This window comes from Piliocolobus tephrosceles, chromosome 20 (genome assembly GCF_002776525.5).
Source record: "Piliocolobus tephrosceles isolate RC106 chromosome 20, ASM277652v3, whole genome shotgun sequence".
NCBI lineage: Eukaryota > Metazoa > Chordata > Mammalia > Primates > Cercopithecidae > Piliocolobus > Piliocolobus tephrosceles.
This window is the reverse complement of record NC_045453.1, coordinates 11,694,047-11,709,838: the sequence shown is the minus strand read 5'-3', so window position 1 is coordinate 11,709,838 and position 15,792 is coordinate 11,694,047. Positions and strand designations below refer to the sequence as shown.

At 44.4% G+C, this 15,792-nt stretch overlaps 1 protein-coding gene across 2 annotated transcripts in view; it reads right to left on the bottom strand.

Moving 5' to 3' along the window:
* PPP1R16B (protein phosphatase 1 regulatory subunit 16B) overlaps window positions 1-15,792 on the bottom strand; it is a 119,337-nt gene that overhangs the window by 77,419 nt on the left and 26,126 nt on the right. For both annotated transcript variants that reach the window (XM_023227941.2, XM_023227942.2), the window contains exon 2: window positions 10,733-11,082. In XM_023227941.2, coding sequence (XP_023083709.1) covers window positions 10,733-10,982 — 250 coding nt within the window. In that variant the 5' untranslated portion in view covers window positions 10,983-11,082. The remainder of the gene's footprint in view (window positions 1-10,732; window positions 11,083-15,792) is intronic.

Here is a 15,792-nt window from a genome sequence, read left to right as displayed (position 1 = left end):
CAACAGCATTTGACTGAGCCAACAGTCCTTTCTTCCAGGCTTCTGAGATGCCACACTCTTCCTAGTTTTCTTTCTACCATCTGAGTAGATGATTCTGGTCTCCTTTGTTCTCTTCTTCTTGAGTCAATAGGCAGCTATTGAGGTGTCCCAGAGCTTTCTCTAGTGATCCCTTCTCTGCGATCCCTTCTCTGCTCCAACTACCCTTTCTTCCTAGATGACCTCATACAGTCCCACATTTTTGAAAAGACTGCACTCGTATCATGCTGATGACTTCCCAAATATTATAACCATCCCTCATATCTCCCCTGAGCTCCAGACTCACATATTCATCTGCCTTTTCAAGAACTCCATGTGGATGTTAAAAGGACATGTCAACTTGGACAGTCGTACAGAACTTGATTCTCTCCAAATCCCCTCCTCCCTCCTACTCCGATCTTCCCAGTCTCAGAATGTGGCACTGTTATCCACCTAGGTGTTCAAACCAAAAACCCAAGAGTCATCACTGAGTCCCTCCTCTGTCACTTGACACAGAAGCCCCGTGGGCTCCACCCCCTGATTTCTGCATCATCCAGTGACCACCATAGGTTCTCACCACTGTGACGGCTTCTCATGAGCCTCCCTGCTCCCCTCACGGCCCCATGAAAATAGATTCCTATAGTCCATTCTGCACTCAGCAACTAGGAAAATCCATCCCTAATTCAAAATCTATGTCTCATCATATGATTCCCCTTTCAAAACCACCAGTGGCTTTTCATCGAAATCAAATGTACAGTTCCTACTCTAGTCTTCTAAGGTCAGTATGCTCTCCCCAACCACCTGCTCCCCCTACCCTTTCCCCTCCCATCTTTCTCCTGTCTTCAAACACACCAAGCCTATTCCCATCAGATATCCTTTGTACATTTCTCCCAGACTCCTCCACATTCAGGTCCGAGCCCAAATCACCTCCTCAGACAGGCTCTCCACGATACCACAACTCTAGCAGATGACTCATTTTGCTGAATTCACAAGTGAATGTTAGGGTAAAAGTTGTTTTTACTTTTACATTTTTACGTATTTGTTTATTTATTTTTTAGGGACAGAGTCTTCCGCTGTCACTTAGGCTGGAGTGTAGTGGCACCATCACAGCTCATTGCAGTCTTGAACTCCTGGGCTCAAGCCATCCTCCCACCTCAGGCTCCCAAAGCTCTGGGATGACAGGCATGGGCCACCATATTTGGCCTTAAAAGTTGTTTTTTAAATGTACACAAACTCACTCCTTGTTTGTGTGCAGATCCGAAGGGTTGAAGACAGCTGGGCTCACTCTTTGCCCCATCTGTCCTTCTAGATCTTCCCTTCTCCATGCCTGAGGAAGTCAGCCGACTTGCACTACATCAAAGGCTTCCTTGCATGCTGCTTTCTGGTTCGGTTTGTCATGGAAAGCACCAGAATGGCAGAGGCATGGAGTGGCAGCCACCGCTCCTGTTAGGCAGCCCTCTCCATACGGTACCTGCCTTAGGTTCCAGTAGGTTCCATTTCCTTGTCTCCTTCAGGCCCGGGGGGCAGTGGGGTGGGGTGGGTAAGATCTCCCAACTTTTTTGCTATCCCAGGGTATTGCCCCATTCCTTGTTGACCCCCATAAACCAGTGGTTCTCAAAGTGATCCCTAGACTCTTTCAGGGTATTAAAAGATCAAAATGATTTTCACAGTAACACTTAGAAATTACTTGCATTTTCCAGTGTGTTGACATTTGCACTGATGGTATAAAAGCAATAGTGGGTAAAACTACTATTGTTTTAACAGAATTAACTCAGTGGCACCAAGCTATACTAGCAATCACCAACTTCATTGTTTCGTATGTGCAATCAAAAGAAAAAAAATCAATACCAGTTTCCCTTAAAAATGTCCTTGATAAAGCAGTAAAATGTATCAATTTTATGAAACCTTTTTTTTTTTCAATTTTATGAAACCTTAATCCTTGAGTATATGTCCTTTTAATATACCATGTGACAAAATGGGAAGTTCAAAAAAAGAATAATCATTGTCTCCAACTGCAATACTTGAACCATTTTTTTTTTGAGACGGTGTCTCGCTCTGTCCCCCAGGCTGGAGTGCAGTGGCCCGATCTCCGCTCACTGCAAGCTCCGCCTCCCGGGTTCACGCCAGCCTCCTGAGTAACTGGGACTACAAGCTCCCGCCACCGTGCCCGGCTAATTTTTTGTATTTTTAGTAGAGACGGGGTTTCACCGTGGTCTCGATCTCCTGACCTTGTGATCCGCCCGCCTCGGCCTCCCAAAGTGCTGGGATTACAGGCGTGAGCCACCGCACCCAGCCCACTTGAGCCATTTTTTAAGCTGTGTGCTAAGCTAGCCTCTTCTCTCATGGAGCACTAGTTTTACTTAAAGGATGTCTAGCAAACAATGGTTATTCAGACTTGAGTATTTAACAGGCAGTGGTTGTTTTTTTTTTTTTTTTTTTTCCTAAAAAGGGCAAATGGATCTTCTCACAACTAACAGCATTTGTTACCAATGATAGAGTTTGAACTTTTAAGCAAAAATCCAAATTTTAGAAAACTTTTATAGCTACCATGAACTTAACAGTTTCCCAGTACTTGAATAATTGTATGGCAAGACTGGTATTGAAACTATGCATTTTCTTATATTGTATAAAGCAACGTGTCAACATTTGGAAGATCTGTATAACTCAGTGAACCAATATTTTCTAACAGATCCAATACATTACATTTTTTAAAAAAAGTACACATGGGTAAAGTGAACCAATATTTTCTAACAGATCCAATACATTACATTAAAAAAAAAAAGTACACATGGGTAAAAGAACCATTCAAAATGCAAGACAGACCAATGGATTTTGATGTAAATTGATATGGCTTCAGATTCTGCACTGCAACTAACCTTTAAGAAAGTACTACTTGTTGAGTTTAGATGTAGTATCAAAGAATATCCACAATATCTGAAAAAGCAAATTAAAATATTTCCTCCCTTTTCCAACTACATAAGACTTTCTTTATTTACTTCAACCAAAATAACATATCACAGCAGATTGAAGGCAGAAGCAGATAAGATACTCCAACTGTCTTCTGTTAAGCCAGATCTTAAAAAGATTTGCAAAAATATAAAACAAGGCTACTCTCCTCATTGCTTTTTTTTTGTTTTGAAAAATATCATTTTTCATAAAAATATTTATGTTAACATGTGGTGGTTTTAAAACATGTCCACAAATTCTCTCTTCAAAAGATGAAGCTTAATTCCCCACCCCTTGAGTGTGGGCTGGACCTAGTGAGTCATTTCTCATGAATAAAAGATGGTAGAAGTGATGGCACATGATTTCCAACACGAGGTCATAAAGGCATTGTGGATTCCTCTCTCTCTTGGATCACTCACTCTGAAAAAAGCCACCTGTCATGCTGAGAGAACAGTCGAGCTGTCCTATAGAGAGGGTCACATGGCAGGGAACTGAGGCCTCTTGCCAAGAGCCATGCCTGTGAGCCATCTTGGAAGTTGGATTCTCCAGCCCCAGGTAAATCCTGAAGTGACTGCAACCTTATGAGATACCCTGAACTAGAACCACCCAGCTGAGCTGCTCTGGATCCCTGAGCCACAGAAATTGTGTAAGGCAGTAAATGTTTATTGTTTTAAGCTGCTAAATTTCGAGCTCATCTGCTACGCAGAAGCAGATAGTCAATAGATAATGTGTTTATCACTCTGACTTAATGAATGAATAAATATGTAATGCCTCTGTTTGAATTTCGAATACAGTAAATATGGGTAGATAGAACCCAGTTAAACCAAGGCTCTTAGAAGTTCTCAGGTTTTAAGAATATAAAGGGGCTCTGAGACCAAAAAGTTTGAGGACCACTTCCCTAAACCCTTTACAAACTGCCCCTTCATCAAACTTTCCAAAAATCTCCCCATATAAAATCACCATTTGTTTCCTCCCAGGACGCTGCCTGACACAATACCAAAATATTATCAATGGTTGTTGCTGTTCAGTGGGAATATGGGTGATTTTATCTTCTTCTTAATGCTTCTTTTTTCTGTACTTCTAAAAGTTTCTATGACAATAATAGGGTTTTTTTTTTTTTTTTTAATAATTAGAAGAAAAGAAACTTCCCTTTTCAAAATCACCAAAAGTGAAAGTCAGAGTTAGTTCCTGCAGATAAGCCAATGGTTTAAGAGGGGGGCGGCAGGGCCCAGGTGTCTGGTGCTGTGCCTGGGGGCAGGGGAGGGGGTTGCAGGTGGCAGGGATGACTGAGAGCCCCACCCATCTGACCCCAGTCAGAACAGCTCCTTCCTTTGTTTTACATATTGGGCTTCTGCATAATATCTCATTTAAAGAAAAGTTTCCACTGCTTAAAAAAGAGTTCAAAAACCTTTACAGTGAGAAAAATCATTAAATTTAATAAGAGTTAAATTTAGAGTACAGAAGAATCACTCAAACATTTTTTGAATGAGAATTTCCATAAAGAAAACCCTACACATTCTGAGAGAAAAACAGAAGTCTCTAACAACTTAACATAAATTCGATGATTTCAAGGGAGGCTGGGCTATTGTGGCCCTAGAAAGAGTTTTATCTGGGGCTAAAGAGTTTATCTGGGGGCCCCCAAATCAAAGGGCCTAAGAGGCCAGCAGAAACACCAGGATGCCTAAGGCCAAAACAAACACAGATCAGAACCACAACTGAGGGTTCGCTGCTTTTCTAGTGAAAACAAAAGCAGGAAGTACAGAACTGCCTGGTGGTTAAATACATGGGGTTCAGAGACAACTGATCTGGGTTTGAGTCCTGGGATTGAGTCTGATACTTAAAACCTGTGAGACCTTGGCAGGTGACTTACTCTCTCTGAGCTTCAAATTCCTCATCCGTAAAACGGGGGGATGAGAATTAACACAGTGAAGCCATTTTCCAAGACAGTACAGCAGTTTCTTAAAAAGTTAAACATGATTTACCATATGACCCAACAATTCTATTCCAAGGTGATGACCCAGGAGAAATGAAAACATATATCCACACGAAGACTTGTACCCAAATTTGCTTACCAGCATTCTTCATCCTACCCCAAAACAGAAATAATCCAAATGCTCACCTACTGGTGAATGGATAAACAAAATGTGGTATATCTATACAATGGAATACTATGGGGCAATGAAAAGGAATGAAACCCTGATATATGATGTCACACCAAGGATGAACTTTGAAAGCAGTATTCTGAATGAAAGAAGTCAATCACAAAGATCATATATTATATGATTCCATGTAAATAATATGTCCAGAAAAGGCAAATCTATACAGACAGAAAGTAGATTATGGTTGCCTGGGGCTGGGAACCAGGAGTTACTGTAAATGGGCATGAGGCTTCTTTTTGGGATGATGAAAACGCTTTCTGTTTGTTTTTGAGATGGGGTCTTGCTCTGTCACTCAGGCTAGTGGTTCAATCATGGCTCACTGCAGCTTTAACATCCCAGACTCAAGTGATCCTCCTGCCTAAGCCTTCCAAGTGGCTGGGACCACAGGCACGTGCTGCCATGCCTGGCTTTTTTTTTTTTTTTTTTACCTTCAGTACAGACGGGCTTTCCAGGCTGGTCTAGAACTCCTGGGCTTAAGCGATCCTCTACCTTGGCCTCCCAAAGTGCTGGGATTACAGGTGTGAGCCACCCCACCCAGTGATGGAAATGTTTTACAATTCGAGTGTGACTGATGGATGCACAACTCTGTAAATTTACTGAAAATCATTGAATTGTACACTTAAAGTGGGCAAATTGTATAATATGTAAACTGAACCCCAAGCTATTTTTAAAAAATGGGGTTTGACTCTAACCTCAAAGAGTTACTGTGAAGATTAACCGAGATAACATATATAAGGCAAGCTGTCTGGTACAAAGTACCTGATAAATAATAACAATGATGACAATCAGAATATGCCGTAATAATAGATTATGTAAATGTAGAATAATAGTGTAGAATAACAACAATTTATATCACTTACATAGCTCTTACCATACCACTTCAACATTTATCAACTTAATTTAACCCCCCCAACAACTTTTGGAGCAGGTATATTATCATCCTCATTTTTACAGATGGAGAAACAGAGGCACCGAGAAGTAAAGTAACTTTCCCAAGGATGCACAGCTAGTAAACGGTAGAGCAGGGATTTGAATCCTGGAGGACAAACTGCAGGGTCTGTGCTCCTAGCCATGACACTACACTGTCTCTCAGTAAACATCAGCTACGTATTGAGTTGCTACTTTAACCAGTGATGGGGTGGAAGTGCAGAAAAGGCTCATGGATGGCTCCCTAGAGGTCACGCCGGACTCAAAGCTGAGGGTTACAGAAGTTAGTCACAGGAAGAGTGTCTCAGACAGAGGGAATTGCGTATATAAAGGTGTGGAGGTAAGATAACACAGGGAATATGGGAGGATCTCGGTGGAGCTGGCATTACCTGGGGCAGAAGGTGATGGCAGTGAGAGCAGTGAGCATGGGGCTCAGGCAAGTCCAAGGGCAAGGACACTAGCCTAAAGGCAATATGGGACCAGAGGACGAAACTCAGAGTTCCCAGCCTGCCTTTCTCTGGAAACAACTCACATTCCCCAGGCAGGTGGGGGAGGTTGACTCAGAAGCTGCTGTGAGCTCAGGGGAGCGGGGGAGCTGCCACCCCACGTTCCCACGCCACTGTGAGCTAACACCCCGGCAGCCTCCCAAACACCAGCTCCACCAGCAAGAAGCAGCCGTTTCTAGCCTGCTGGAAGCAGCAGGCTATGTAGTGCTGCCAGGAAGCTGAGCATAGCCCAGTGAGGTCAAGGGCTGACTGATGGCAGCCTCACACCCCTCATCCAAACCCAGGCACCTGTGGACCCCCAAACCAACCCGAGGGCCTGGCACAGAGCACAGTGTTCTGGCCTCTTCCCCTCACTTGGCTGCCCCTAGAGACAGGGGGACCAGCCCATGGGGTCTAGCACTTTTCTCATTCAAATTTAATACCTTCAGATCCATCTCTTTTGTTTCACCACATCTGTCCTCAATAAACATTTGCACATGCACATAAAACATTCACTGTGGCAAAAGCAAAGCTACTGGAAAGATCTGCATCAATAAGGAGCTAGTTCGAAAATTCTGGTGAATCCATACTATGGAATACTACACAGCATATAAAAATAATGGCACAGATCTGTACTGTATATGTTCTGGCATGAAAATGTCTCCCAGATATACTGTTGGATGGGAAAAAAAGAAAATTGCAGAATAATGTGTCCAGGATACCATCACTTATGTAAAAGCTTTTTAAAAAAGAAACCTGGCTCTATATTTCTCTGAAGTCCACAAATGCATAGGCAAATGAAAAAAAATACCTGGAAAAGAAACATCACACTAACAACAGTAGTGATGGATGGACAAAAAGAAGCAAAGGAAAGGAGGAAGGAGAGTGGGAGGAAGGGAGAGACAGAAAGGACTTTTTACTTTGTACACTTCTATGTTGATTGTTTTTTACAAGAAGAATGTATTTGTGCATATTTAGGTTCTGAAAGACATTAAAGTCTGTAACAAACCGAACAAAATAAAGTGCATTATCACCGTGCTGGTACAGGTCTCAGGGTAAATTTTCAAAGAACTGTCACATCCAGGACCTTGTCTAAGTCTTGCCATACCCTCTTGAGGGCAAGCTTCAAAACCTGATTTCACAGATTCAAAAACTGAAGGCAGTGGCTCACGCCTGTAATCCCAGCACTTTGGGAGGCCGAGGTGAGTGGATCACTTTGAGGTCAGGAGTTTGAGACCCGCCTTGCCAACATGGCAAAACCCCAACTCTACTAAAAATACAAAAATTAGCTAGGTGTGGTGGCACATGCCTGTAGTCTCAGCTACTTGAGAGGCTGAGGCAGGAGAATCGCTTGAACTCAGGAGGCAGAGGTTGCCGTGAGCCAAGATTGCACCACTGCACTCCAGCCTGGGCAAGAGAGCGAGACTTGGTCTCAAAAACAAAACAAAACAAAAAAACTGGACCCACAGAGATGAAACAAGCTGCTCAAAGTCACAGGTAGGGCTGCGGGGCACTGACCCCTTCACTCCCAACCCAGTGCTCCTACTAACCAGGAAACAAGACATCAGCAAGGGGTAGGGGCTCGGCAGGGGGCTGGGAGAATGGTCTGAAGCCCGCAGCCCATGAACAGAGCCCCTCGGGGAGGGGCAATGGGGCTTTGTCAGGCAAGAAGGCAGTCAATAACGAGGGGTGAGAAGAGCTGATGAACTTCCACCCCCAGCAAAAATTAGACATCATGACAAGCCACCCACTGCGTGGGGATGGGGCTGCCGCGTCACTCGGCAAACTGCACGTGGGAAGGAGCCTCGGGGCCATGTCCCCAAGCCCGAGATTCCACCTCTCTTCTCACCAGGGCTGCTCACCCCGGGCTCTCAGTGGAGCAGCTTGCAGCAGAGTAGTTCCAGGGATGCCTCTTGGCTTGTTTCCTAGAGCCCTCTGCAGCCAGGTGGAAGTGGAATTACACTTCTCAGAGGGTTCTAGAACCTGAAGAGCAAGGTGACTAAAACCCAGCACCTCTCGGGCCAGAAATACCACCACCTCTCTGTTCTTTCATTCACTGGAAGGTGTGTGCAGGGACCCAGGAAGCATGGCCAGGCCTCTCCAGGGACAGCCAGGAAGGTTTATTATACAGGGATGGGTCAGAGGTGCCCAGGGGAACAGGGAGGTGCACAGACCTTGGCTCACAATGAGCAGGCGAGATCGCCTCCAAACAAGCCCAGGGAAGGGGGCTGTGGTTAAATCGTGGATCCTCCATTTATTCCTACAACAGGAAGCAAACCTATAAGGCTATGAGGGCAGTGACAAGAGTCGGATGCCGGTGGTTCTGATTCCGCTCTGCCACCTTGGTCAAGGTTCTGAACCTCTATGAGTTTCACTTTCCCCATCTGTAAAATGGGTGTTATCATACATGGCTCTTAAAGCACTGTACACGGTACAGATCATGATATCTAGCTCATGAGACACAAAAATAATATAATTAAGTTAAATATGACTAGTACAAGGTATCCATAAAATCTGGAAACATAGGCTGGGCCCAGTGACTCATGCCTGTAATCCCAGCACTTTGGAAGGCCAAGGCGGGTGGATCACCTGAGGTTAAGAGTTCGAGACTAGGTTGGCCAACATGGTGAAATCCCATCTCTACTAAAAATTTTTAAAAATAGCTAGGGCATGGAGGTGTACACCTGCAATCCCAGCTACTCAGGAGGCTAAGGTAGAAGAATTGCTGGAACCTGGGAGGCAGAGGTTGCAGTGAGCCAAGATCATACCGCTGCACTCTGCCCAGCCTGGGCAACAAGTGAGACTCCATCTCAAAAAAAAAAAAAAAGAAAAAAACCTGGAAACATAAATTATACGAATGTGTATACATGTTTCTTTATATTTATTTACTCATTCACTTTACAGAGTGAAAATGTCACAGACAGCATTGTCTATATCTGTTTTCAGACTTTATGGACATCCTCTGTTAATGTAAATAAAATATACTAATATAATAAAATAAAACATTAATAATCACTTCCTCAGCATAAGGGACCATGTTTAGGAACTTCACAGGGATTTTCTAACTTAATGTTCACAGCAAGCCCTTAAAGTGGATTTTCTTATTAGCCCCATTTTACAGAGGTGTAAACAAAATACAGAGAGCAGAAGAGACTTGTCTACTTGTTAAGCTCATGCAGGGAAGTGACAAAGCCAGTTTTAGATTCAGGTAGTCTCACTTCAGAGTCCATCCCTCTACACCATTCATGACTGCAGCAAAGGCTACATACACTGAATACACGGAACAGCATTCAGAGGGTGCCAGGCATGGGGTCTGGCACAGAGGAGAGCTTTATGAAATGCAAGATCCTATGAGTATTAAGCTCTTGGTGGGGAGAAACCAGATCCAACTTGTTCACCACTATATCTAGGAAAGTAATGCAAAAGAAGGTGTCTGTAAATATTTGTGGTTATCTGCAAATATTTGTGGGAGAGAAAGAAAGTTATTATGGTACTCCTTAGCCAAAGGCTGGAATCCTTGATCCCCAAAAAATAAAGCTGGGCAAGGTGGCTTGCCTATAATCCTAGCTGCTTGGGAGGCTGAGGCACGAGGATCCCTTTAAGCTGGGAGTTTGAGACCAGCCTGGGCAACATAGTAAGACCCTATGTATAAATAAATAAATAAATACAAATGAATAGAGATGTTTAAACAAAAAGTCTAGGCCTGGCGCTGTGGCTCATACCTGTAATCTCGGCACTTTGGGAGACCAATGTGGGCAGATCACTTGAGCTTCGGAATTCGAGACCAGCCGGGGCAACAAAATGAGACCCCTATCTCTACAAAAACTTTTTTTTTTTTTTTAAATTAGCTGGGTATGGTGGCAGTACACCTGTGATCCCAGTTACTAGGGAAGCTGAGGTGGAAGGATCACTTGAGCCTGGGTGGCAGAGGTTGTAGTGAGCTGAGATCATGCCACTGTACTCCTCCAGCCTGGGAGACAGAGCGAGACCCTGTCTTAGAGAGAGAGAAAAAAAAAGTCTATGATAAATTCGAAGCTTTTCCTAGGAACGTCCACTTCCTAAGAGGAATGGGGCTGCTGGAACTTGGAAGAGGGTCTGCAGACCTGCCTTGCCCACACGTCTACTGCACAGAAGCTGGATTCCAAACCCTGATCAGAGGCCAAGGCAGCTGCATGGCCGCCAAGGCACAGAGGGGCCTACCTTCCTCGGCGTCGTTCCTCAGCGAGGCCTCCAGCAGGGCCACGCTGGCCTCGAATGACACTTTCTTGCGGCGGCTGCCCGTGCTGCGCTTCCGCTCATGCTTTCGCTTGCGGTGCTGCAAGTCCTGCTCGTACTGTGCCCACTTCTTCAGCTGCTGGGCCCGGCGCTTCTGGGCGGCCCGCAGCCGCTCCAGCGTGGGCACCTTCTCCAGCAGCTGCAGTTCCGTCAGCAGGTCCACGTGGCTGGCCATGGCCACCGCCCTCCCCACGCCCTGGCTGGGGGCTAGCACAGTGCACCGGGGGCCAGGGCAGTGCGGGGCCTCTGGTGGGGCTGGGGCCTCATGGTGGGGCCTGTGGCAGGGAGGGAGACACAGATGAACACGTGTCAGACTCCACAACTCAGATCTGATTGTCACCCCAACGCCCCGTGTTCAAAACGCTTTTGAGGTTTTCCTTCCATTGCTCCTTGAAAAAAGTGCAAATCCTTACAGTGGCTCTGTAAGTATCAGCAAGGTCTGGCTGTGCTGTCTAATGCAGCAGCCAGTAGCCACCTGTGACTATTTACATTTAAATTAATTAGAATAAAGTAAAATAATTTAATTCCTTGGTTGCACTATCCACATTTCAAGTGCATAATCGCCACATGCTTCATATTGGACAATGCAGATAGAGAATATTTCCATCACTGCAGAAAGCTCTATTGGATAGCTTGGTTGTCTGCCTCTCTAGCTGCAGCCATTTAACAGGAACCATGCCCTTTTAGTTTTCTTGTATAGAGTCACTCTACCTTTTTTTATTTTTATTTTTTGAGACGCAGTCTCTCTCTGTCGCCCAGGCTGGAGTGCAGTGGCGTTATATTGGCTCACTGCAAGCTCCATCTCCAGGGTTCACGCCATTCGTCTGCCTCAGCCTCCCGAGTAGCTGGGACTACAGGTGCCCACCACCACGCCCAGCTAATTTTTTTATATTTTTAGTAGAGACAGGGTTTCACCATGTTAACCAGGATGGTCTCGATCTCCTGACCTTGTAATCCTCCCGCCTTGGCCTCCCAAAGTGCTGGGATTACAGGCGTGAGCCACCATGCCCGGCCAAGAGTCACCCTACTTAAGGATCTGGGTATCTGGGTGCTGGAACCAGAAGGGGTGCAGGGAGGGTCAGGACATGATGGGGGCTGTAGACCCCCCAAAATCTGGAGACTATACAAATGTCCAAGGCCTCAGAATTATGAATATCTGACACTTCTGCTCAAGCCTCTTTTGTTCTGATCACTATGAGATGCAAGTTGTTCTGGAGATGGGATGGACAGGACTAGAAAGAGACCAGAAGAAATAATATGCTATTGCAGTGCTTCTCAAAGTGTGGTCTGGGAACCCCATAGGGAATCCCTGAAACCATTTCAAGAAGTCCACAGGTCAAAACTATTTTCATAACTATACTAAGATATTACTAACCTTTTCCACTCATTATCTCATGCGTGTACAGTGGTTCCCAAAGCTATATGAAAAGTGACATTGCAACAGACTAAAATGCAGAAGTAGATACAAGAATCCAGCTGCTAAGCTCAACATAAAGAATTTTGCAAAATTTTTAAACACCACTTTTCTCACTAAATTTTTTTGTTTTGAAAAATAGCTATTTTTCATCAAAATGTTATATATTATGCTTTCATAAGTCTAATAAAAATATAGATTATTATATTGTTACAATATATCTTGGGTTTATGGTTTATTTTAAAGGAATTATTACTATTTTTAAAAATTTCTCAACATTCATTTATATTACGATAAATATTGACAGATATAATCCACATAAACAAAAGCTCTTTGGGGTGCTCAATTTAAGGAACTAAAGAAATCCTAAGACCAAAAAGTTTGAAAAATGCAGAACTACTGAGACACAGAGAATCTTAAAGTTTCTCTCTTTGAATGACCTTTTAAAAAAAATTATTATCTCTTGCTCTCATGAGTCTCAGACAACATGAGGTCAACAAAATTTCAGAGTCTAAAGCCAGCTGGTCTTCGGCACAGACTCTATGAACTTTCAGACACAGAGGGAAAGGGTCTTAGGACAATCACTTGATCCTCTCTAAGCCTGCTCCTCCACCTGCAAAGTGTCCTATCCACCTCCCAGAAGTTACAAGTGCAAGGAATAAAAAGAGCTGGGGCTGGATGCAGTGGCTCAATGCCTGCAATCTCAACATTTTGGGAGTCCAGGGTGGGAGGATAGCTTGAGACCAGGAGTTCCAGACCAGCCTGGGGAACATGGTGAGACCCTTATCTCTACAAAAAAATAAAAATAATTTTTTTAAAAGAGCTGGCGCAAAACGTTAAGACACCTAAGCAATGAGACACAAGCTTGGAGGAGGAATGGCAGGGAGATGTTAATGCAGCACGTCTGTGAACCAGCAGGCAAGGCTGGTTTTGGGTTGCTGGGTAACAGGAAAGAATGGCAGGAGTCTACATCTGTGTGATGTGGCCCACTGTCGCATAGAGTATTGGGTTAGCCCCTGGTTGGTTTCAGGAAGCGTTGTTAATCTCCTGGGTCACCCGCATCACCTGCTCCTCCAAAAGCCCTTTCTATGGAAGCTGAAGAGCAGGGTTCAGCCTAAATCCTCACGTGCTAGGTTGGGTCAGATCCAGATCGTTCTTCATGCCTCTCCCAGCTCGGAGACCGGAGACCGGAGACCGGAGAGTAAACAGGCAAAATGTGGAAGGGGTTGGCTTGGCATTGCCCAAAGGGCAAAAGTCCCAGGGTCTGAGTGGGTGTGACCTCCAGCATAAATAAGCCAGTGGCAAGTCTCAGTGGGAGACAAGCTAGCTGGCTTTGGTTGCCTTTTGTTTGTTTTGTTTTGATTTCTGTTTTGAATACACTTGCAATGCACTTTCAACTAATTAAAGTTTTTATTTTAGATCATTGTAGATTCACAGGGAGCTGTAACAAATAGTACAGAGAGATCCTGTGTACACTTCACCCAGTTTATCCCAGTGGTAGCATCTTGAAAACTACTACACAATATCACAGCCAGAAACCTGACAGTGATACAACCCACCAATCTTATGCCGATTTCCCTAGTTTTACGTGTACTTATTTGAATGTGTTTTGTTTTATGCAACTGTATCAATGTATCTGCCACCTCAGTTCGTAACCACACCTATCTCCTTCTCTAAGCTCCCCCTCCAACCCACTCCTGTCCCTGCCTTGGCAATTACTAATCTGTTCCCCATCTGTAGAATTCTGTCATTTCAAAAGATGTTATATAAATAGAATCAGATAGCAGGTAACCTTTGAGGAGTGGCTTTTTTCACCCAGCATCATTCCTTTGAGATTCATCCACATTGTTGCATGCATCAATAGTGCATTTCTTCTAGTTGCTGGGTAGTATTCCATTTTATGGATGGCCCCAATTTGTTTAACCATTTGCCTATTGAGGAACATCTGCATTGTTTCCAGTTTAAGGCTGTTCCATTCATCTATAGATTGTGTAAACATAAGTTTTTGTTTCTCAGGAGCAAATATCCAAGAGTACAAGTGATAAGGCATATGGTAATTGCATGTTTACATTTTTTTCTTTTTTTAATCTCACTCTGTCACCCAGGCTGGAGTACAATGGTGCGATCTTGGTTCACTGCAACCTCTGCCTCCCAGGTTCAAGCGATTCTCCTGCCTCAGTCTCCCAAGTAGCTGAGATTACAGGCACCCACCATCATGCCCGGCTAATTTTTTTATTTTTGTAGAGACAGGGTTTCACCATGTTGGCCAGGCTGGTCTCAAACTCCTGACCTCAGGTGATCTGCCCACCTTGACCTCCCAAAATGCTGGGATTATAGGGATTACAGGCATGAGCCACCGCGCCTGGTGCATGTTTGCTTTTTTTTTTTTTTTTTTTTTTTGAGACAGAGTTTTGCTCTGTTGCCCAGGCTGGAGTGTAGTGGTGCGATCTCCGCTAACTGCAAGCTCCGCCTCCCGGGTTCACGCCATTCTCCTGCCTCAGCCTCCCAAGTAGCTGGGACTACAGGCGCCTGCCACCGCGCCTGGCTAATTTTTTGTATTTTTAGTAGAGACGGGGTTTCACTGTGTTAGCCAGGATGGTCTCGATCTCCTGACCTTGTGATCCACCCGCCTCAGCCTCCCAAAGTGCTGGGATTACAGGCGTGAGCCACCATGCCTGGCCGCAAGTTTACTTTTAAAAGAAAACTGCCCAACTGTTCTCCAGAATGGCTGTGCTGGTTTCATGCCCTCCAACAATGTGTGAGTGATCCAGCTCCCTGCCAGCATTTGGGATTGTCACTGCTTTCTATTTTAGCCACTTAGATAGATGTTTTGGTTGCTTTGTTAGAAGTAAGGAGTTCAAAATAGTTCAATTCACAACCACCCAATAGAATTATTATAGTCAGACGTCTCTGGGAGCTAGCAGACCAACACTTTGTTTCACTCCACTTCCGCAAGTGAGCAAACATTTAATGAAGTCCTGTTCTGTGACGAGCCCTGATTCAGAGATGGATGTGGACCAGCTCTACCTTCTGTCTGTCAATTTATCTTAAAAATCCATTTAATTATCCCAGTAACCTAATAAAATAGTAATACTAGGTACTATCATGCCCATTTTCCAGATGAGGAAACTGAGGCACAGAGGGATTAAGTCATTTACCCAACATACCACAGCTAGATAATGGAAGAGCCAGTCCGCCCAGGGTTCTCAAGGAAGGCTCTCCAGAATACAGGACAATGGATCTGAATCTCAGTGCAGAAGCAGGATTTCACCAGTTGAAAGGAGCAGACATGAACTGAGAGGGAGTTAGACGGTGTTCAAAGGTTTACTGAGTGACTGACCACAATGGAGGGAACTCTGGAAACCAACATGCACAAACATGGCCCAAAGAAGACGTGGCTGCCCAGCCCAAAAGGAGCAGAGAAGTCTTGTTGGCAGTGATGAGCCACTTGTGGCTGTGGGCCAGGCCTAACCAGAAAGTCCCCCTGCGATCCACATCATGTTTGTTGGTTTGTTTGGTCGAAGTCTGCACCATGTTTTACAATATTTTAATTCATTGCCAACATTTACAA